A 17,418-nucleotide genomic window follows, 5' to 3' on the forward strand; every position below is an offset into this window, starting at 1 on the left:
CCACTGGCTCGACCAGAGCCCAACTGAGAGAGAGAGAGAGAGAGGGGAGAGAGAGAGAGAGAGGAGAGAGAGGGAGAGAGAGAGGAGAGGAGAGGGAGAGAGAGAGGAGAGAAAGCGGGAGAGAAGGAGAGAGGGGGAGAGAGAGAGACGGAGAAAGAGAGACAGAGAGAGAGAGGAGAGAGTGAAAGAAACAGAAGGAGAGAGAGAGAGAGAGAGGAGGTGTGTGTTGTGTGTGTGTGTGTGTGTGTGTGTGTGTGAGTCTGTGAATGCTGTTGTGTCAGTGTGTGTCAGTGTTGTGTGTCTGCATGTATGTTGTTTTGTGTGTGTGTGTGTGTGTTGTCTCTGTCATGTGTCAGTGTGTCTGTACATGTTATGTCTGTTGTGTGTTTGTGTAAGTTGTTGTGTGTCTGTGTCTGTGTGTGTATGTTGTTGTGTGTCTGTGTGTGTATGTTGTTGTGTGTGTGTGTGTGTGTCAGTCCTGTTCCTCTTCTCTGTTGTTGTTGTTATCTTCTGTCTTTTCCTTTTTGTTTTGTGCGTTTGTGTTGTCGTGGTTAATAAGCTCCTCCCCCTGGGCCGTTACCACGGCAGCCAGTCTGTACTCAGGTAAAAGCCTCGGAGGTCGTCGGCGTGTCGAAACAAACGCCAACGAGCGAGTGCACGCGCTCAGACGGGACGCCGACGTCTTCAGGAGGAAAAAGAGCAACAAGAAGAAAAAGTCCCAACAAAACCAAAAAGACACAACAGGACTTAAAAGACACAACAGGACTTAAAAGACACAACAGGACTTAAAAGACTCAACAGGACTTAAAAGACACAACAGGACTTAAAAGACACAACAGGACTTAAAAGACACAACAGGACTTAAAAGACACAACAGGACTTAAAAGACTCAACAGGACTTAAAAGACACAACAGGACTTAAAAGACACAAGAGGACTTAAGAAAGATAAAAATGATTTTAAAAACAGTTGCCATAAGATGTAAATGACATAAAACATGGAAGGAAACAAAAACAATATTAATATTTACGACAAAAGACGAGAAAGAGGAAAACGAATGAAAAAACATGAGAAAATGTTCATAAGACACAAAATAAAAATGTTGTATTGTGTAATTTTTTTTTTTTTTTCTTTCTGCGTTGGTTTCGTCTTTTTGCATAATTACGTTTGTTGGTGCAGTTTTCATCTTTTTGTAGTTTTCATGTTGTGACAGAGTTTTTTTCTGTAACTCTTGGGCTCCACCAGCAGACACAGGAACACATCCACTGGTTCATCTTCATCATCTTCATCTTCATCATCTTCATCCTCTTTTTCCAACCAGTCAAACGACACTTCATCAAGAACCAAACGTAATTATTCTGATTTTTCTCCAATGAAAACACATTCATGCCCATTGCAGGTTCCTGTTCTGCACAGCGTTAACGAGCTCATCATTAATTAACAGTTCACTGATGGATCCTTTATTATTTACAGTTTGGATCACAGGTGTCAAACATGCGTCCTGGGGGCCAAATCCGGTCCGCCAAAGGGTCCAGTCCGGCCCCTGGGATGAATTTGTGAAATGCAAAAATGACACTAAGATATGAACAGTCAAGGATGTTAAAATCATTTTAGGTCATTTGAGTCTGAGGTGGATCAGACTAGTAAAATACTACCATAATAACCTATAAAAAATGAAAACTGTAAATTTGTCTCTTTATTTTAGTGTAAAAAGAAGTAAAATTGCACAAAAATGTTTACATTTACAGACTAGCCTTTTACAAAAAATGTGAATATCTGAAATGACTTAATAGAAGTATGTAGGATTTTAATAATATTCTGTCTGTTATTTAATATTTTGTGTATTTGTAGATCCACTGTGATCTGTAAGTTGTGATGCACATGTGTAAATGATAAACTAAGGTGTAAAATTGTTAACATTGCACTGATTTTACTAAAGAATTTTCAGGTTCATATTTGTTCATGTTATGTTCAAGTACAATTCCTAGATGTAAACGTTTTCATTACGGAATTGACTTTTTTCACTCAAAAGTTCTTATCCTATTATTTATATTATTTTCCTGGTCCGGCCCACTGTAGATCAGATTAGACTGAATGTGGAACTGAACTAACATGAGTTTGACAGCCCTGTTCTAAAACAAAGAATAGTTTCACAAAAAACGTGAATAACCTGAAACGTCTTAAGAGCAGTAAGTACAATTTTAACAAGATTCCACCTGTTATTAAATGTTTTGTGTTTGTAGATCCACTGTGATCTGTAAGTTATAATGAACATGTGGAAATGATAAACTGAGACAGAATATTGTTAAAATCACACTTATTTTTTCAGTTTGTTCATGTTATTCACACTGTTTGAAAGGATAGTTTGTAGATGTAAACTTTTTCATAATATAAATTTATTTTTATCGCGCTTAAACAAAGAAAAGTTTGGAGTTGACATTATTTATTATATATTCTGTTATTTTACTGGTTGGGCCCACTGCAGATCAAATTTAGCTGAATGTGGAACTGAACTGAAATGAGTTTGACAGCCCTGGTTTAGAACATCTGAACAATTAAATAATATATAAATAATAATGTTAATTAACACCAACACCATGAAGTAATGATTACTACTGATGTTAATGAACTACTGCATTTACTCTAATTACTTTGTTCTTTTTCTTCGTCGTGTTTTGTTTCTGTTTCATGTGTTTGTTGTGAATATTTTGGTTTCAGTAAGTTAAATACAAATGAAATCAATCGTTATTATGATAATTATTGATGGAAACGTTCATCTGTTTGTGCTGAATGTGGACTGATGTGGACTGGTCCTCCAGGCCTCAGTGTCCAGTTGTGTTGCAGCTCCACCAAGTGGACAAGCCGGAGAATCACACCATAAAAACCAAAGCACAGACCAGACCAAACATGACGTCACACATGACTCATGACTTTTATTCATTCGTCAGATTTAACAGTGAGGTTCATTATTCAACTGCTTCTGCTCACTTTTAAACTGAATTTTTATTTTTATTTTTTATCTTTAACCCTTTCTTGCATGAATTATGATAACCTTAGTCAATATTCTTTTCTTCAGTGTTTTTATTCCTCTTTAGGCGTGAAAAAAACAATGCAACTGAATTTTTTTATGAACCTATTTTTCATGGAGTTCCAAAAATGTCCACTCAGCTGGACACCATACATTTAAGTTTTCAAGCAAAGAAACATGTATTTAAAACTCATCATCAGAAAGTGATATACTGTGTGAAAACTATGAAATAAAACATTTTTAATGCCGCTAACCTGATGTTTTCTCACATTTTATCCTAGTCAAATACTAGTTCTTACTCATTTCATGGAGATAATATCCTCAGAGACCCAGGAAACTGACAATTTTAGCTTTTTTACACTAAAAAATTGTCTTGATTGGAAACTGCATAATGCAACAGTTTTTTCAGATACATTTTTAAAAAATAATTTTTATTTATTTATTGATTATTTATTGATTTTTTTAATGGAATGTCCTTTGCAATGGACAGCATTTAGTGAAACTGTCAAACTTTTGTCCCCTATAGAGGACACACTGCGTTACTGGGTCTCAGGAGGATATGCAAAGAAAAAAACAACTTTGTTTCAGAAAACTGTTAATTACAGTCTCATAACAATTAGCAATTGATTTACACTCAAACATGTCAGTGCAGATCAGGTTTATCAAGAACAGCAAAGTCACAGTAACGGTATGAATGTCAGTGTATTATGGGATGGTGCATAAGTGTCCACTGTGTTGGCTGATCTGGAACTGAAACAACCAAACCCATGAATAAACAGAGAACAGCTGGAGAAGAACTGACCACTGGAGTGACCACTGTGCATGAAAGGGTTAATTCATGGTTTATTTCGTCCTTTTACAGTTTAACCAACACATAAAATATCCTTTAATGTTAACCACAGAGATTAATTTAAAAAAAAAACAACTCAAAAATCAGACATGTTTGTTATTCCTTTTCCATAGCCCCGCCTCTGCTTTCATTCGATTGGTGTGAAGCCGTGGTCCTGCTCTCTGATTGGCTCATCGTGCTGTCTGTCGGCATCCCAGCATCTGTTTGGAGGTAAAACTGTTAGATTTGATCTGAACAAAAAGAAAAAAACGTCATCGAGTCATTATGTTGATCTGTTTTAGTTACATTTTAGTTTCAGTTTTATTACATCATTACATTTGAATGGTTTAGTTTTGTTTGTTTTTAGTCTTTTATGTCATTTTTGTCTCATATTTTTGTGTCTTTTCCATCTTGTTGCATCTTCTGTCTTTTGTTTTCATCTTTATTCTCTTATTGAACAGTGTTTTTCTTGTCTTTTTTTTCATCTTTTTGTATCTTTTTAAACTTGTTGCGTAGTTTTCGTCTTGTATAGGTTTTTTTTTTTGTATTTTTCATCTTGTTCCGTCATTTCCGTTTCATTGTGTTGATCACGTGTGATTTTTGTTCAGTTTTTTTCTTTCAAGTCGGTTTTGCTGCATCTTTTAATCTGTCGTTTCCATGGTTTCCGTGTTGCGTTGTTGTTGTCTGATGTTTGTCTCATGTGTCGTCTTTTCTGCGTTTTATTATTTCATCCGTTTAAATCAGTCCGGACCAAGGTTCTAATAGTTTTGGATTTTTCATTCTAGTTTAGTTTTATTTAGTTTGGACTTTTTTTCTCTAATTCAGTTCGTTTTAGTTTGTTTTTAGAACAGGTTTGATAGTTTTTATTAGTTTTTGTTATTTTCTAAATGCTTAGTTGTAGTTTAGTTGTAGTTCAGTGGTCTCTTTTCTCTTCTTCTCTGTGGTCGTATTCAAATCAATCCCAGACAGGACTCTGCTGCTTTAGTCTCCATGTTTCCAGGTAGAGTGGGGACCAGAAGACGACTGGAAACCACAAGTGAACACAAGTGACGGAGCAAAAAGTGTCGTATGGAGACAGCACAGAAAACTGAGAGACAAAGAAATCGATTTTGTATCAATCTGACATTGATAAAGACGAAAACAAAGGGAATTTTATCCATAGTTTTTATCCATTTTAGTTAGTTTTGTAAACACACAATACAGTTTCAGTTAATTATCTTTTTTTTCTCTTTTAATTATAGTTTTATTTATTTCAGTTAACGAAAATGTTTTGACAATTCTAGTTTTCATCATTTCGTTAGTTTTCATTAACAATAATAACCTTGGTCCGGATGTTATAAAATAAAACTACAGACCAGGACCAGGACCAGGACCAGACCCCTACATCAGGACCAAGACTAGACCCCAGGACCAGACCTTTAGACCAGGACCAGACCCCCTTGATCAGAATTAAACCCCAAGACCAGGTCCAGACCTTTAGACCAGCGCTAGGACTAGACCCCGAGACCAGGGCCAGACCTTTAGACTAGACCCCAGGACCAGACATTTAGACCAGGACTAGACCCCCAGACCAGGACCAGACCTTTAGACCAGGACCAGACCCCCAGACCAGGACCAGGACCAGACCTTTAGATCAGGACCAGGACTAGACCCCAGGACCAGACCTTTAGACCAGGACCAGACCCCCGGACGAGGACCGGGACCAGACCCCCTTGATCAGGATTAAACCCCAAGACGAGGGCCAGACCTTTAGACCAGGACCAGAAAATATTTTTTCAGTTCTAGTTTTGGTCATTTCCTTCGTTTTCGTTAACGATCATAACTTTGGTCTGGATGTTGTAAAATAAAACTAGTGGATAATTCACTTCAGATCTATAAAACTCCATATTAGACTGAACTGAATCCTGTATTGATTATTGATTATTGATATTTTGTTCATGTTCCTGAACCTGAACTTTCAGCCGTTCCAGACCGGACCAAACCCCGTCATGACCCGGTCCTGTTTCTGCTGGACTCGGCTAAAACCCGCTCAGACAAAGACCTGCTGTTGAATAGAAGCACCAGCTCAGCTCTGTCCACAGACATGAGCCCAGCACTGGCCTTTTACCCATAATCCACCACACTTTTACCCATAATCCATCACACAAACACAACTGCTGAGGCTGCGAAGGATTAACCAGGCGCTCCACGCAGCACGCCAGGGCCAGGGCCTGTCACCATGACGACCGCCGGGCTTCACAGCTAGAGGCCCCCCCAGGACCAGGAAAGGACCGGGACCAGACCCCTAGATCAGGATTTAACCCCCAGGACCAGGAAAGGACCGGGACCAGACCCCTAGATCAGGATTTAACCCCCAGACCAAGACCAGACCTTTAGATCAGGACCAGGACCAGAACCCCTAGATCAGGATTAAACCCCCAGACCAAGACCAGACCTTTAGATCAGGACCAGACCCTCAGACCAGGACCAGAACCCCTAGATCAGGATTAAACCCCCAGGACCAGGAAAGGACCAGGACTAGACCCCTAGATCAGGATTAAACCCCCAGACCAAGACCAGACCTTTAGACCAGGACCAGGAAAGGACCAGACCCCCTAGATCAGGAGTAAACCCCAAGACCAGACCTTTAGACCAGGACCAGACCCCCTAGATCAGGATTAAACCCCCAGACCAAGGCCAGACCTTTAGACCAGGACCAGACCCTCAGACCAGGACCAGGACCAGAACCCCTAGATCAGGATAAAACCCCCAGGACCAGGAAGGGACCAGGACTAGACCCTCAGACCAGGACAAGGACCAGAATCCCTAGATCAGGATTAAACCCCCAGACCAGGGGTGTTTTGTTTTATTGTATTATTTTACATTACTTTTATTGTACATATTATATATTTTTATATCTTCTATTCTGTTTTCATCACTTCTTCCTTCCATTGTTGGTTGTATGTGGAGTTGGGTCAGTGTGTTTTTTGGACTGCTGTCGTAACCAAACTATCTATCTATCTATCTATCTATCTATCTATCTATCTATCTATCTATCTATCTATCTATCTATCTATCTATCTATCTATCTATCTATCTATCTAATAATAATACTATATTTTTTATTTGTTTGCTTCATTTTCACATTGTTTTGTAGCTAAATACTAGTGTGCTAAGCATTAGCATGCTAACCCCGTTAACATGGCTAAAGTTAAAGTAAACCGTAGACTTTACTCATCATGCTCGGCTCAAATACTTTTATTAAATCATACAAACATAAAAAACTGACAAATCTGTAATTTCACTAGACACTAAAAATCTGGAGGGATATCTGCACATTAGATATTATAGCATTTGTTAGCATTCAACCACTTTTTAGCTAATAGGACCATTGTGATTCAGTGGCAAAGGTAGAAGTAAATTCCGAAATATCGGACTAATCTGACCAAGTGTTGTACTGTTTTCTCATTTAGCGTGCAGTAATATTAGCTAGGAACCAGCTGAATGCTAATGTTAGCGTGTATCGTGTTGTTTCACACTGAATCACGGTCTGATATTCATCCAGATTTGAACTCCGTGTCTTAATAATCAAATTCGTCGACGCAATGCGACGTTAGTGTTTTTGCTCACGATGTCAGACGAAACAGGAAACATGGACATAACAGACGTCAAACACCTGAAGGCGTCAAATGCTTTAATTTTAGCCGCACATACAAAAATCAGAAACAACACACACACACACACACACACAGTACACAGATGTCAGATATTCAACGGGTTTGGAGACGACGGCTTCACCTTTGACCTTTGTGACGTCACTGGCATCTTCACTCGTTAAGTTTATTTATTTACTTCTTTATCTCAGATTCTTACACTTTAATGACAAATAGACGTTATTTTTAAGGTTCATATTTGGTTAAGTGTAGGGCTGTTAGAAAATATCGGTTCTGCAATATATTGCGATATTTCATTTCACGATACTGTATTGATATTAAAAAGTACTGTGTCGAAATTTTTATTTATTTATTCAAATGCAGATATGGCGGAGGTTCATTTTTGTTTTTTGGTTTTCTTTATTGTTTTTATCTTATTTAATATAATTTCACACTGTTTTATTAAATAATGGTTATTTGAAGCACCCTAAACACACTTTCTCCTGTCTGAGAGGCACATGGTAGTTCCTTTGTTGGGATTGAACTCAAATCCTGTTCTGATGTTAGTTCTGAACTAATAGAATATGAACATTTGAACAGGATCTGAAACTGGAATGTCTGTAAAACAGAATTTCAGTTTGAACACAGGAACATTTTGTGACATAACATTAGATCCTGTTGTGATCAAATAAAAATGTGTTTAGTTTTTGTGCAGATTTCTGGTGTAATTCAATTCTTCCAGGAAATAATCTTAAAAAAAACCCAAAACCAATAAAAAAATTGCCTTTTGAACAGTATCGTGATATATCGTATCGTGATCCTAGTATTGTGATTTGTATCGTATCGCCAGATTCTTGCTGATACACATCCCTAGTTAAGAGCAGGTAAAGGAACAATGCATCTACAGGTTTAATAATTAGATCTTTAACGTCAGTGCTTCATATTCTGGTTAAATGGCTAGTGATCTAAATGCTTCTGAACCCCAGTGTCGTTTTATCACACATCAGTTTAGTGGATGAACTGACGAGTTGATAAACACAAAATTAACCTGAAACTATTCAGATCTTAGAAGCAAAGCCTTAAAACATTACAACATGGTTTCAGGTTTTCAAACGTGACAATTTGATGATTTTAATAGTTGAATGTTTATGTTTATGGGATATTTTTGGAGTTTAGCTGATGAAATAAACCAGTGTCACTTGATTTTTGATATTTTGACACTTTTTAAATTGATTGTAATGTTTTCCTGTAGATCTGGATGAGCTAATTTTAGATTTTATTGTGATTTTTCAACATTCTCAGCTAAAAACATGAATCAGTAGTTTCAGTGTTTTGTTGTTTTATTCGGTTTAACTCACAGGTGTCAAACATGTGTCCCGGGGGCCAAATCTGGTCCGCCAAAGGGTTCAATCTGGCCCCTGGGATGAATTTGTAAAATGCAACAATTACACTGAAGATATGAACAATCAAGGATGTTAGAATCATTTTAGATCAATTCAATCTAATGTGGATCAGACCTGTAAAATACTGTCATAATAACCTATAAATAATGAAAACTGTAATTGTTTTCTTTGTTTTAGTGTAAAAAAAAAAAAAAAAGGAAAATTACATCAGAATATTTACAGACTAGCCTTTTACGTCAATAACGTGAAATCTCTTAAGAGAAGTATGTAGAATTGTATTATTATTCTGCCTGTTATTTAATGTTTTGTGTATTTGTAGATCCACTGTGATCTGTAAGTTGTGAGTCACATGTATAAATGATAAACTAAGGCATAATATTGTTAACACTGCACTTATTTTTCTTAAGAATTTTCAGGTTGTTCATATTTGTTCATGTTATGATTGAGTATAAATCATAGATGTAAACATTTTCATTACAGAATTTTACTTTTTTCACTCAAAAGTTCTTATCCTATTTTTCATATTATTTTACTTTAGATCAGATTAGGCTGAATGTGGAACTGAACTAACGTGCGTTTGACAGCCCTGGTTTAACTGGTGCGTATTTCAGTAAAATTGACTTTTATTTATCACAGTGTGGAATGTTTTTATGTGAGAAACATTGTACTCTGTCATTTTCTGACCATAACCTTCAACTTTCCTCAACTTTCCAAAACCAAACATCATCTTTTAAACTTCCAATAATTCGCGACATTGACTGAAATAAACATTTTCACTGCGTTAACGTTTTACCGCCCTCTAAGGCAACGGCAAAACCGTTGGTCGGAGCTTTACCAGTCGCGTCCGAACTCCTTACTCGTTGATCTCATCGTCCTCGTCCTCAAAGTTGTCATCTCCGTCGTTGGCGGTGGCGTCCTGGTACTGCTGGTACTCCGACACCAGGTCGTTCATGTTGCTCTCCGCCTCCGTGAACTCCATCTCGTCCATTCCTTCGCCCGTGAACCAGTGCAGGAAGGCCTTTCTGCGGAACATGGCCGAGAACTGCTCCGAGATGCGCTTGAACAGCTCCTGGATGGCGGTGCTGTTTCCGATGAAGGTGGCGGCCATCTTGAGCCCGCGGGGAGCGATGTCGCAGACCGCCACCTTCACGTTGTTGGGGATCCACTCCACGAAGTAGCTGCTGTTCTTGTTCTGGACGTTCAGCATCTGCTCGTCCACCTCCTTCATGGACATGGGTCCGCGGAACACGGTGGCCACCGTCAGGTAGCGTCCGTGGCGAGGGTCGCAGGCCGCCATCATGTTCCTGGCGTCGAACATCTGCTGGGTGAGCTCGGGGACGGTGAGCGCTCGGTACTGCTGACTTCCCCTGGCCGTTAACGGAGCGAATCCCGGCATGAAGAAGTGGAGGCGGGGGAAGGGCACCATGTTGACGGCCAGTTTACGGAGGTCGGCGTTGAGCTGCCCCGGGAAACGGAGCGAAGTGGTGACGCCGCTCATGGTGGCTGACACCAGGTGGTTGAGGTCGCCGTAGGTGGGCGTGGTCAGCTTCAGCGTGCGGAAGCAGATGTCGTAAAGGGCCTCGTTGTCGATGCAGTACGTCTCGTCGGTGTTTTCCACGAGCTGGTGGACGGACAGGGTGGCGTTGTACGGCTCCACCACGGTGTCCGAAACCTGCTCAGAAAGACACAGTGAGGCATGATGGGAAAAACAGCGTTTGGACTTCAAATGTATTTTATTAGTGACTTAAACTTGGTAAAATTTCACTGCTTTTATAAATTTCACTGCGTTTTTTTTACTCACAGATAGGGATGGGAATCGAGAACTGGTTCTTTTTGAGAACCGGATCCCAGTAGCTTGATTCCTTGGAATCGTTTGCGTGCCTGCTTAACGATTCTGCTTATCGATTCCACCTTCGTTGCGGATGCCTGACAACGTCACACGTACACTGCATTGTTTTGGTCAGAACGTGGCGTTGAGGCAGAAACAATCTAAACAGACCACACCAGGTCTAAACAGACCACACCAGGTCTAAACAGACCACACCAGGTCCAAACAGACCACACCAGGTCTAAACAGACCACACCAGGTCTAAACAGACCACACCAGGTCCATACAGACCACACCAGGTCTAAACAGACCACACCAGGTCTAAACAGACCACACCAGGTCTAAACAGACCACACCAGGTCCAAACAGACCACACCAGGTCTAAACAGACCACACCAGGTCTAAACAGACCACACCAGGTCCATACAGACCACACCAGGTCTAAACAGACCACACCAGGTCTAAACAGACCACACCAGGTCCATACAGACCACACCAGGTCCAAACAGACCACACCAGGTCCAAACAGACCACACCAGGTCCAAACAGACCACACCAGGTCTAAACAGACCACACCAGGTCTAAACAGACCACACCAGGTCCAAACAGACCACACCAGGTCCAAACAGACCACACCAGGTCTAAACAGACCACACCAGGTCTAAACAGACCACACCAGGTCCAGTTGAACTCTGTCAAAGCTTCCATTTCTTCTAAAGGTGGAATCCCTTCAATCTGCTCAAACATTTGTCCACATGTGATTCATTTGATTCGCTACTTAGAGGTGCTTGTGAATCTAGCAGCAGAGTGAACACCAGGCCGTCATCTGGGCCCAGTTCTGGTTCTGGTGCGGGCAACAAACGTCGTTCCCCCTCAAATACAAGTTTCTGAAGGTAGGGGAAAGGAAATGAGGAGCACAACAACGGGAGACGAGCTGAGTTGAACCAGTTCCACATAGTGGAAATGCAGCAACAGAGGAATTAGTAAAGAGTCTGGAGTTTGACTTTCACTGTACGCCCCCCACCCCCCACCCCGAACCGGGCCCAGCCTCATCTGTTATTATTTGTTCATACTGTATATGTTCTATTTTCTGTGCAGATGGAAATATAAAAGACAGTTAATGCAAACACATCTGCTTGTACTCTTTTATTCCCTCACCCAATGAGAATCGATAAGGAATCTCATCAATAAGCAAAATCGATAATGGAATCAGAATCATTAAATTCTTCTCGATTCCCATCCCTACTCACAGACCAGTTTCACTTTTAATAAACTACTGTTGTTATTAGACGTCGACCAGTAGATGTTAAGTTAGTTTCAGTGACGGTCAGCTGACATCAGTACCTTAGGCGAGGGCATGACGCTGAAGGTGTTCATGATCCGGTCGGGGTACTCCTCCCGGATCTTGCTGATGAGGAGGGTCCCCATTCCTGAGCCAGTGCCCCCCCCCAGAGAGTGAGTCAGCTGGAAGCCCTGGGGGGTCGATGGAGGACAGGAAGTGGTTTATTGGACAGTAAAAGGAAAGTTGACCTTTACATTCAGAGCAGTAGGTGGCACTGTGGACCAGCCCACGGACCAGTTCCAGAACTAGGACCAGGACCAGGACCAGGACCAGATCACTGACAGGACGTGACACGGTGTTCACATCTAATCTGATCTGTTTTATCAGAGAACATCAGTAATGGGATTATGAGAAATCAGATTAATACACCCAACACTCCCATGTCTTCATGCATGTATCCAGGTTCATCTGATGTATTTAGTTCTTTTACATCTGCAGGTGTAAAAAAAAAAAATCATAAGTACTGTAGTCAAACCTGAGTGGAAACAATACGAGGAAGTTTGATTGTACCGTCACTACGTACATTTATACACCAAAAAAAAATCCGATATTGGACTGAAACATCCAAACCAGGGTTTTTTGATTATTGTATTTCTGACGTCCACTGCACTGATATGAAATTGATTTATTTCACTCAAGCAATTTTAGCTAGCGGCACCATACGACACTTCACTGTTCGTCACTTGTGGTTTCCAGTCGTCTTCTGGTCCCCACTCTACCTGGAAACATGGAGACTAAAGTTGGGAGAAAGCAGCAGAGTCCTCTACAAGATTTATGGGAATATGACAGCGAGGAAGATAAAAGATACGAAAAAACTAAAGCTAAACTAAAACTAAGCATTTCGAAAAAAACGAAAACTAATAAAAACTAGCAAACCTGCTCTAAAAACTAATCAAAACTAACTGAATTAGTGAAAAAAAAGTCAAAACTAAATAAAACTAAACTATAATGAAAAATCCCAAACTATTAGAACCTTGATTGAAACAGTTTAAATGAATGTTGTTAATGTAATTTCTCTGTTTAAACGTTAAAATTGTCCAAAACGTCTCCAATAATCCACATTAAGACGATAATGTTTAATGAAACTCAATAGAAAACCATGTTCAGAGGCTCCTCCCCCTTGTCGTCGTGGGAGGGGCTTGTGTTTGCGTTCACCTGGAGGCAGTCGCAGTGCTCACACTCCTTCCTCACCACGTCCAGGACCGAATCCACAAGCTCCGCCCCCTCCGTGTAGTGACCTTTGGCCCAGTTGTTGCCGGCACCTGTTTGACCTGTGGACGACCAATCAGCTGTGAGTAAAGTGATCGCTGCAGCAGGTGGGAATGTTCAGCTGGTGACCCACTTCTCATCCTTGGGGTTGGGGGTGGGGGGGTGGTTATTTAAAGCCTCCTGCTCAGACGTTCTTTAAAACAAACGCTGCGTTTCCTGAAACATTTCCGCTTCTTCTTCTCTGTTCAGACTCGAACCTGCGACGCCTGAAATCTGCACCTTTGACCCCCAGGGTTCACTCTGATCTGTGTTTATGTCTTCTTAATAACGTTATCTTTTCATTTAAGAAGAGGCAGACGTTTGGTCAACTTGATGTTTTCATCCTCACCTTCATCGTGATCCTAGTATTGTGATTTGTGTCGTATCGCTAGATTCTTGCCAATACTCACCCCTACTTGGGACGTATTAATTTGCGTCCTGAAGTCCATGTGGACGGATAGCTCAGTAAGTAACACTACGGTCGATGATGTTTGAATCCCAGCAGGAGCGCTTGCATTTTTTCCAACATTTTACATGTTCAAACAGGGGGCGGAGCCAAGGACGCTGGTAGATAAATCCACAGTTGATAAAGAATTCTAACTAGTCCTAGAAACATTAGCTTACCTTGTCATTGCTGATCACAGGGGTCATGCTAATGCTAACTAGCTTCTGTGAAGCAGGGTTAGGGTTAGTAATGAGCATACGTCCATGTGGACAATGGACTGTCTTCTGCCGTCTTCACCCATTGGCTGAACAACAACAGGAAACAGACACATTTTTGATTCCTTAAGGTCTCACATCCTTACTGTTTTTTTATTTATTTATTCTTACCCCGCCCCCAAAAGGGGGGGCAAGGGGTTTTGGTTTTGATTCAGTTTGTCTGTTTGTTTGATTGTTAACGCTGTAGCAGCAAAATTATTGTTTGCATTCACACCAAATTGGGTTTATAGATTGCCAGTGATCCAAAAGAGATCTCATTACATTTTGGGAAAAGAAGGTCAAAGTTTACATTTTTCAGGAATCTTTAATCTTTTTTTTCCTATTTACTTATAATGGACGATAATTCAAATGTTTGTAGTAGCAAAACTGTTTGTTGAATTCACACCAAATTTGGTTTATAGATTGCCAGTGATGCAGAATAGATGTGATTACATTTTGGGAAAAGTAGGTCAAAGTTTCAATTTTTTAGGAATTTTTAAAATCATTTTTTCCCCCCATTTACTTATAATGGGAAAATTTTCAAACCTCTATAAAAACATCAGTTTTGTTTCAATTTACTTCAAACTTGGCACATATATAGAGGTAATTGATATGCTGACATCAGTACTTGCATAGACATGATGACATCAGCTGGATCGATGCCAAAATAAGCTACAATACGTGCGAGGGGCGGGGCTTGTTGTGCCTGGAACCGCTTGTTATTTGAACAATTAAATTATGGACAAAAGGTGTGTTGTAACCCAGCGCTACTGAACATGTACAGAGTAAAATATTACTGAAAATTGATGAGTAATGCCTTACACTACTGCGTTACAGAAAAAGTAGTCTGTTACTGTAATGGATTACTTTTGTAAGGTGTTCCTCCCACACTGGATGTGAAACCATTATAACGATGCTGTGATGCAAACAGACAGGATTCTCCAGCATCAAAAACTGAGGCTTTAGAGTTGAGAGTTTTTGAGTTTTTTGCAACAACCACAAATACAACGTACCAAAGATGAAGTTGTCTGGTCTGAAGAGTTGTCCAAAGGCTCCCGATCGAACACTGTCCATGGTTCCTGGTTCCAGATCAACCAGAACTGCCCGGGGGACGTATTTATGAGCTGCACAAACACAGGAAGAAGAAATCAGATGGTCTGTCCTGGAGGCATGGACCTGCTCCACAGATCAGTTCAAGTGTTGAAATACAACAAACCCTTTACCTCCAACATCCCAGCACTCATTTTGGATGCATTCAGACCATTGTACAACATTAAAACTGAAGAAAAATGGTTCATTGCTCAAAAACACTTTCAAACCCCAGCCCGTGCATGAGGTTTGATGCAGATGAACCAGATTCTTTGGATCCACGTATCAGGTCCAGATGAACAGAAGAGCCTCTTGGACCCAAACCCTGAAGTCCACCACACTGGCACCAGAACAGACTATTTCAGCTGTTTTTGTCGTATCCAGACGTTCTATTAGAGCGAACTTCTCCCACAGAATTCATAGCCTGTCCATCCAACCATCTTTCCCAATGAGAAATCCATCTGGAATCGCAGGGTTTGAATCCAAATATGAAGGCGGGACTAACAGGCGCCTTGTAAACCAATCACGGATAAGACGGATGTGACACTTTTGACCTGTAAGTTCTAATGTACACGTGTAAATGATAAACTGAGGCAGAGTATCTTTTAAATTGCACCTTTTTTTCTTAAGACATTTCAAATTATTTCCATTATTCAGATTTTCTAGGAAACTTTGTAAATGTAAACCAGAGGTGTTCTCTGTCAGACTGCAGTGGAAGCTCAGCTTCCCCTAAAATGACTCCAATTAAATGATCAAATCTGTTCAGTTGTTTTCATTTCATTGACTCCAAATGTGTTCAAACACGTTCATCTCTCAGACCAGTTGGTTCAGAATCAGTTTGATCCCAGATCAGTGGACTGGATGTTGTTCACTTCTCCTCCATTCCCATGTCTGTGTTTTCTCCTCCATCTCTGCTCAGTGCATTTGTCCGTAGATGCTCAGCGTCCATGCACTTCAGTGGGACTGAGTGGAACTGGTTTTTTCATTGACTCTAAACTGGACGCTAATTGGATAAATGACACCATGTTGTCCCGCCCCCGGACGCTCAGCGTCTCTGGGGGTGAATGGAGCTGTGGGCGGAGCTCAGCCGGGCTGGACACCGGGATTCCACGCGCTGATTGGAGGATCAGTTGAAAGGCTGAATCCCGTTTGATTGACAGCTGTTTTCAGATCTGCTCCTTCACTGACACAGTTCAGTTTAATACCGTCACACATTCTGCTGGGAAATCAGAGAAACCACTACGAATTTACTTGTTCATTTCTTGCACTGTAAATAAAACACACTCATTGTACTTCCTTGTTTCAATTTAACATAATTTCAACGTTTTCTTGTTTCAGTTCCATAATTTAATCATTTCTTGTTTGAGTTTAATATCATTGCCTGTTGTCACTAGTGTCAACAGTGTCAGCTCCATGTGCAGGAGTAAAAGGAGCTTCTCTAGTTTCAAAGGCTCCAGTCCTACACCTACTACACACTGGGCCAAGGCCATCTAAGCAGACCAGCTCTGCTGGACATTCAGAGGACACTGGTCCAGTCCCTGGAAAACACGCCTACTTGTACGATAAGGTCCCTGAGCATTTTCTGAAAAAGGAACGGAGGGACGAATTTATGTTTAAATAACTTGACAATTTTTTTGATGTAAGCCGACACTGAGCTTCCCCTGTCTGAAAGACGAGCAGCCGCCACTGCTGTAAACATTATCATAATTTAATTTAACTTTTTCACTGTTGTCATTTACAGGTCTGGCCCACTTGAGATCATCTTGGGGTGAATGCGACCCCTGAACTAACATGAGTTTGACACCTGTCTGATCTACATGAATGAATCCAGACTCACAGGAAGCCTCATTGTAGTAGACGTTGACTCTGTCCAGCTGAAGAAGCGAGTCACCCACATAGTTTCCCGTCGGGTCAATGCCGTGTTCGTCGCTGATCACTTCCCAGAACTGACGAGTCACAGCATCAGAGAAAGAGAAGAAGAAGAAAATAGAGCAGAGTTCATGACACAGCGCTGAGTCATTCTGTCTCTACAGTGAACCCAAACACATCCCATTTACTGTCCCAACATTTCACAAGCTGCGTAAGAACAAAACATCTCAGAGTCACATTATAGCGACGTGAATCTGTTTCCACGGTAACATCATGGGACAAAAAGCAGACCTACATATAGGGATGTAACGATTACAGTATAACGATAAACCGCGGTAAAATTCCCGACAGTTAGTATTACCGTTGAAATTCAAATTATCATGAAAACTGTGTTTGATTACTGCACTTTGAAAACTAATGGTACTGGAGAAGCAGCAGCACTGCAGGATCTA

The 17,418-nt window shown here is 40.7% G+C and overlaps 1 protein-coding gene across 2 annotated transcripts in view; it reads right to left on the reverse strand.

Moving 5' to 3' along the window:
* Nucleotides 1-3,903: 3,903 nt before the first annotated feature.
* Nucleotides 3,904-17,418, reverse strand: part of LOC115411376 (tubulin beta-5 chain) — a 287,981-nt gene continuing 274,466 nt past the window's right edge. The window contains exons 2-7 of one of the 2 annotated variants that reach the window (XM_030123485.1): nt 16,935-17,043; nt 15,022-15,132; nt 13,217-13,332; nt 12,064-12,192; nt 9,749-10,563; nt 3,904-4,077 (exon numbers count right to left, since the gene is read on the reverse strand). In XM_030123485.1, coding sequence (XP_029979345.1) covers nt 4,005-4,077; nt 9,749-10,563; nt 12,064-12,192; nt 13,217-13,332; nt 15,022-15,132; nt 16,935-17,043 — 1,353 coding nt within the window. In that variant the 3' untranslated portion in view covers nt 3,904-4,004. Of the gene's footprint in view, nt 4,078-9,726; nt 10,564-12,063; nt 12,193-13,216; nt 13,333-15,021; nt 15,133-16,934; nt 17,044-17,418 lie in introns of both variants that reach the window. The other variant, XM_030123487.1, reaches the window with a different exon arrangement.

The sequence above is a fragment of the Sphaeramia orbicularis genome, chromosome 20 (assembly GCF_902148855.1).
Source record: "Sphaeramia orbicularis chromosome 20, fSphaOr1.1, whole genome shotgun sequence".
NCBI classification, from domain to species: domain Eukaryota; kingdom Metazoa; phylum Chordata; class Actinopteri; order Kurtiformes; family Apogonidae; genus Sphaeramia; species Sphaeramia orbicularis.